The sequence below is a fragment of the Mustela erminea genome, chromosome 17 (genome assembly GCF_009829155.1).
Source record: "Mustela erminea isolate mMusErm1 chromosome 17, mMusErm1.Pri, whole genome shotgun sequence".
Classification (NCBI taxonomy): domain Eukaryota; kingdom Metazoa; phylum Chordata; class Mammalia; order Carnivora; family Mustelidae; genus Mustela; species Mustela erminea.
The window spans coordinates 36840813-36847431 of NC_045630.1; the positions used below are offsets into that span (position 1 = coordinate 36840813).

The window sequence follows — 6619 nt, forward strand, 5'->3', positions numbered from 1 at the left end:
AATATGTTATCATAGTTGACAAGTTTTTTGTTGAAAGCTAACCTTACATCACTTTTTAATTAAAGAGCATTTCTTGGAGGCGTAAGTCACTTTTCACGCTCTTCCTCTGAATCCCTAACTAAATCCAAATAGAAGCCCATGATTTTAACACAAGCTCCTTCTGAAAGTTCTAAAGCTGCTATATTTCCGCATTTTCAAAACCTATTTCCTCAGTCAACTCTTCGTATCATCTGCATCTGGAAGGAGAGGGGTCCCAGATCCCGTGAAGATATCTCCGCTCTTGGCCCCTTTCCATCCAGCCCTTTGACGAACGGGTGTGCACCGCACCTTCCAGATGCCACCTCCTAACTGCTCTGCCAGGGCTTTAGCCAGGATGCTTTGCTGTGGGTCCTAAAGGTATCAGAAATATTCTTTTCCATCCCTGCTGCTAGAACTCTCACAGTCTAGCGCTTCACGACACGGTCCCTCTTAACGCCACAGAGAAAGAGAGGAACGGAGAGCACTGGTTTACTGGCCAGAGCACTGGTTTACTGGGTTAGGGACAGACTGACACACTTGGTGAGCTTGGGAATGGAGAGCTGAGCAAGATTTATAGGCATAAAACACCGCTGAGGTATGGAAGAGAGGAACTATACGGCAGGTTTGTTCCTGTGATCCTTTGGCCAGCTCTGCACCTATGCGCTCCATTTCCCATAGAAGTCCAGGAGACTCTGTCCCTCGGGAGCCTCAACTTAACCTCCAAGAGGGTGGTTGGGTGGGTGAAGAGGTGGAACCGGGTAACCTGCAGCTCGTCCCTATATCCCCGCGACCCCACACCTCGGACTTTTCTGCTGCCCGAAGGAAGGTGGGAAGCAGCTGCCGCCCCCATCCCTCGGGGGCTTAGACCCGAGTGGCCTTCTCTGCTGCTGGCTCTCCCTGGGCAGAGGCAGCGCCCAGGGTGCAGCCGGAGCCCGACGAGCCGCGGCGGACCGGTGGGCAGTGCCGATGCGGAGCGCGCCGCCGCTCCTGCCGCGTCCGGCTTCCCATCACTTTTCCCAATACTTTGCCCATCAGCTATCACGCTCTCTGGAGAGGAGACAGAGAAGAAGCGAGAAGAGCCCCAAAGGCGTCCCCAGCAGAGCTCTCCTCTTGGGACGGGGCCCCACAGACCTCGCCCCACCCTACCCACCTACCCCAGCCTCCGGGAGGCAGCCCCCGGCGCCCGCGCCGCGGCTCCCAGCACAGCTCCGGGTCCTACTGCATCTGCTGGCGCCGAGCGGCGGGAGGCGACGGCAATCGAGGCACGGGTAAAAAGCCTGGATAACCGAAATCCGAATACACCTCTTACCACTGGACCGCCGGACAATGTTCTCCAGAAACGTGTTCTGCGGGGCCACCAGTCCTCTCCTGCCCCTGGCCATGGTCATCCTCCCGGCAGTTTGGAGTCCTGGGGGCGTCCCGGCGCGGCTTCTCACGGCAGCAGGAAGCTGGGCGCCGGGCCCTCACGCGATCCCAGCTCCAAGCGCCCCATGCGCCCCGCAGGGACCCGGGCGGCCAGGGGCGGTGGCTCCCTCCGGCGGCCACCCTCGCGCCCTCTTCGCGCCTCCCTCCCTGCGGCCCGCCTGGCAGAGCACTCGCGCGGGGTTCGCCCAGCCGCAGCCGCTTCCGGGTGGGCGGAGGGAGCCGCGGCGCCTGGGACTGGGCGCCCCTAACGGGCGCTGCGCCCCCCACCCCCCGCCGGCCTGCGGGAGGGCTATCGGGGGGCTCCCGCAGCGGCCGGGAAGCTGCTGGCGACGGTGGGCGGAGGCTGGGTTAGCAGCGTCACCCTCTGGGCACAGCCCCGCGATGGGTTCGGGATGCGCCTTGGGCTAGTGGAGAGGAAGGCGTTCTGAGCCCTGTCCTTGGTGGATTCACTTCAGACAAGGTCACCACGAGTCCTGGGGGGACATGATCCTGTAACTCTTTTCCTTCGCTCTCTTTCAGGCCCGAGCCTCTGGGGGAGCTCTGAGCCTCTTGGAACACCTTCCCGCCTCTCTGTGTTTGTTAGCCTCGACTGTGAAAGTTGCCAGTGTTCCACCAGTAGTTACAGAAGCTGAATTTTAAGAGGTCAGATGAGCAGAGTGACCACCTGACCGAGTTCCCAAAGAATGGTCTTGAGTTGCTAAGATAACCAAAGGCACAAATGCAGGCTCTGGACGTTTGATAAATTTGCTGAGTGACTGACCTGATTGCCACTCTTATCCAGCATCTACTTTCAAAAAAAGGGCAAGAAAATATATGTACATATGCATAACGTTTTTTTAGCCCAAGCGCACGCAACCTGTTAATAGGAGCAAACTGACAGACATCAGAACAGTGGGCTTGGGCACCTGGGTGGCTCAGTGGGTTAAAGTCTCTGCCTTCAGCGGGGGTAATGATCCCAGGATCCTAGGATCCAGCCCCGCACCAGGCTCTCTGCTCAGCGGGGAGCCTGCTTCCTCCTTTCTCTGCCTGCCTCTCTGCCTACGTGTGATCTCTTACAAATAAATAAATAAAAATATTTTTAAAAACTCTATATGAGGAAAAAGTACAAAACTCTAATGAGAGAAATCAGAGATGATATAAATAAATGGAGAGGCGTTCATAGATAGGAAAACTGAATACTGTCAAGACTGTCAGTCTTCCCCGGGGGCGGTTCAGTGGGTTAAAGCCTCTGCCTTCCACTCGGCCCATGATCCCAGGACCCTGCCTGCCTTTCTGCTTACTTATGATCGCTTTCTCTGTCCAATAAATTAAATAAATACATAAATAAATAAATTAATTAATTAATTAAAATCTTAAAAATCAAAAACAAAAACAGTGGGCTTGCCTCTGAGGGCAAATGCCTGGGGTGGAGGGATGGGGCCAGCAGCTTCCCCAGACTTGGCGTGAAGGACTGTCTGTACCACAAGGATGAGGTACTGGTCTCCACACCTGCCCCTGATATAACGAATCACATACATCAAAGTTTTCCGGGCAGGACCTCATGTTGGCTCGCTTTCCTGTGCTCATTTCGTTGGGCCATTTCCACCTGAACATGACTCTTTTTACCTGTCTTTTTTACTGAATGTCCCCGGTGGATGTGGCCAGAAATGGTGCCCCACAAAAGGAATGAGCTGATAGTCTTCTGGTCAGTTCCACACTAGATGAATAGTTGACACAAAAATGTTTACAAGGGAAAAACAGACCCCACCACGTCAATGGTCCAGGTTAACCACCCTGACTCACCTTATTTGTATTGCAGCCTGTCTCCATTTACTAGTCTCAAAATGCAGGGACTGATTCTTTTTTTTTTTTTTAAAGATTTTTATTTATTTGTTATATATATAGAGAGAGATACAGAGCGCAAGCACAGGCAGACAGAGTGGCAGGCTAGAGGCAGAGGGAGAAGCAGGCTCCCTGCGGAGCAAGGAGCCCGATGTGGGACTCGATCCCAGGACGCTGGGATCATGACCTGAGCCGAAGGCAGCCGCTTAACCAACTGAGCCACCCAGGTGTCCCGCAGGGACTGATTCTTGCCCAGCAAAGCCTCAGCATTACTGTGAAGATCAAACATAATGATGTGGGGGGCAGCGCTCTAAACTGTGAAGTGCTATACCAAGGTAAGACGGCATCATTGAGTGACTAAATAAATTGGGCCATTGCAGACATCATCGTGTGAGGCCACAAAGTAAACAGGGTTGGGCTAATAGCCCAGTTAGGTAAGGTTTGTGTAGGATTTGAAATCGAAGTAATGGTAACACTTCTTCCATAAGATAGCCCATCACATAAGCTTAGAGCTGCAATTTCTTAAGCCCTAGCTCCGTCTAGTGGCCCTTTGTTCCATTACAAATGAGGTAACACGGTGATTGGCAAGAGCTTATCTGAAATGTATTTGGTGCTGAGCTGGCTCGGTGGTGACTGCCCACTTCATTTGAATAAGTTCATTTGAATAAGGTTCTTAAGGTTATGTTATCTACGGCACAAACATGCCCAAAGGGAGATTTTTCATGACAATATTAAAAACCAATCAAGCAACCTCATAATCCTGCTTGTGCAAAGAAGATCAAGAAGAGAATGGGGGAAAACTGTCAGAGAGAGTTAATAAAACTTCTCAGATTTTAATGAGCTTTCATGTTCTGCGGCTCAGATAAAAAAGAAATGTTAAAGACTTTTACCTGATAAGAAGAAAGAACAAGAAGATCTCTCCTATTTTAATTTTAAATGTAGTACTACTGTGATTCTCATCAGGCACTACATTGTAAGGGGAGGGGCACCGTTTTAAATACTATAAATTTTAGTGGCACACTTGGAGAGATTAAAAGACCTAAAAGAACACTAAAAAGTCAGCAATCTTTAACCACCATTACTACTCAGTGTGACCATGTCACACAGTGTCTATGAAAGCACGTCTCAAAGAGAAAGCAAAGCATTCTCTTGCCCCACGCTCAGCACTATCAGACTGTGGGAAGAGAGCTGTGTTCTGTCCCATCCACGTTCTCTTTGATAATTCACAGGCCAAGGTTGCATGTGCTCAGTAAACACACCATCTTTTCAGGAGCAGGTTTGACAATACACTCTACTTCTTACCTCTTACTTGACACCTTCTGTTCCCTACTCTACATTCAGTTCCAGGATCTGCTCAGCTTCAAATTCTGAGATCTATTACTGAAATGTAAGAATCTCAGTTGGAGCAAGCTTTCTTCTTACAAATTTGTCAAAATCTGGTAACACATTTGTAAAGGATTCACACTATACCGATGTGCCTTGGCAAAGCAGTTGAGAGTTCCAGTATTTTTATATAACAGGCAAAGCCACTTCTCATTTAAAGGGACAATTTTAAATAACTGTGACCAGAATTCAAATTAAGTTGCCTCTATCCCTCCTTGCAGAAAGTTGGGTACCACTGTCTAGAACTTCTACCGAGAATAGAGTCTGAAATGAAACCTTGTAAACTTTGACTCCAAGGCCTCTCACCTACCCTTCTCAGCGGTTCTCCTCCTGTACTTTCTAGCATTTAGTTTATCCCTCAATTATATCATATTATCATTATATCATATCACACAATAGATGGAGAGCTCCTTGAAACAAGGGTGAACTTTGCCAGTCTTTGTTCTGACCAACGTAATTGAGACATGATGTAATTAGTGAGTTCACCGGGGGCTAGATAGTGATGGATACTACAACAGAGAGAGCATGGCAATCGAAGTGTGCAGACTGGCTGGGAAAGGAGTCCAGAGGTTACCAGAAAAATCTCTATGCCTGACAGCAACAAAAAAAACTCTATCAAATGCAGAGGAAGACAATGCCATGTATTGGGGGGGGGGCGGTGGAAATGACAAAATGCAAAGAGAGAAATTACTTTTTTTTTCTTTTATTAAGACCGTCAGGTATAGGTGACACCTTTGAGAAAGCCAAGGACCCTGATGGGGTCCGTGATCAAAGGAGGGAGACTGATATAAAGCGGAGGTCAGGCAAAGCTTTATTTCATGCCTGCACCGAGAATCAAACAGACCGGCCAGGGCCGTCTCTTAGGGAGAAAGCCTCACAGACTAGCTTTTATTGAGTAAAGGCCATGTGGTTGAGCCTGACCAATGACATTGTAATACACAGAGAAAGTTGCATAGTCATGCTAGGTCACACATGGGTGGCCAATTAAATTACAATTTACCCTATAGTGGCTGTTTGAACTAGCCTATCACTCTGGTCAGAACTGGCGCCCTAGTTTAGCGCCAAAAGACGGGGTTTACATTCTTTGGTGGTTAGGGAGATAATATGTGTGCTTTACTGATTGGATGTCTCCATCTGGCCTGACTCATCCCTGCATTCTGGGCTTTGTTATCTCCACCTGACCTAACCCGTCCTTGTATTTGGGCTCTGTTATCAGGGACTGCTTGACAATATTTTACTGGTTTCCCAGACTTGCTTTTAAGTAAGTTCCCCTGGCTGTGGCAGGGGGTGGGGGGGAGGGTCAGTTTAAGTTTTACTGCATAAACAGCAAAATGGCTGTTTAACTGAGATGGAGTCGCTCTGGCTAAGTAGGCCCCTACAGACCCCTCAAACATGAAAGAGTCACCTATGAGTCCTGGAGGCTCTGGGAGCCAAAATGGCCAAGCAGAGATGCCTCATCATTACCAAACAATTAGCACCATTAGGAGAAATTGAACGTGAAGGTAACCTCACCTGCTCTGCCACCATGATGAAATATTTAAAACAGGGGGAATTTGCAGCAAGAGAAATTTCAGCTCCTATAACCCAATGACTGATGTGTTATTTGTTACATTTAACTTCTGTTAACAAAAATTCTTTTCTAATAAACTTACAGGAAGAGGGTTGTGAAGGCCATATCCACTGGAAGGACCTGTTCTTTATTATAGATACTTCCCCTCACCCCTGGAGGGCTGGGAAAAGGGAGAGAATGTGCCACAATGAGAATCATACTCCATAATCTATGTGACCGGGGGAAAGGATGCACAGATGTGGGTGTTGCACTCAACTGTGGCTAACTCAATAGGCATTTATAAATGTCTGTAGAATTGGGTTATGTCCCTCAAATGTCCAAACTTAATATCCTTCTTTCTCATTTCCTATTACCATCCGAAAACAGGATCTGTTACTGCACTCCCCCTCATGGAAAATAATT

At 48.7% G+C, this 6619-nt stretch overlaps 1 protein-coding gene across 1 annotated transcript in view; it reads right to left on the bottom strand.

The window, feature by feature from the left end:
* The window catches only part of KCNH1 (potassium voltage-gated channel subfamily H member 1), a 368462-nt gene extending 367056 nt beyond the window's left edge, over positions 1-1406 (bottom strand). The window contains exons 1-2 of the mRNA XM_032317554.1: positions 1169-1406; positions 737-1065 (exon numbers count right to left, since the gene is read on the bottom strand). Coding sequence (XP_032173445.1) covers positions 737-1065; positions 1169-1406 — 567 coding nt within the window. The remainder of the gene's footprint in view (positions 1-736; positions 1066-1168) is intronic.
* Between the last annotated feature and the right edge of the window lie 5213 nt (positions 1407-6619).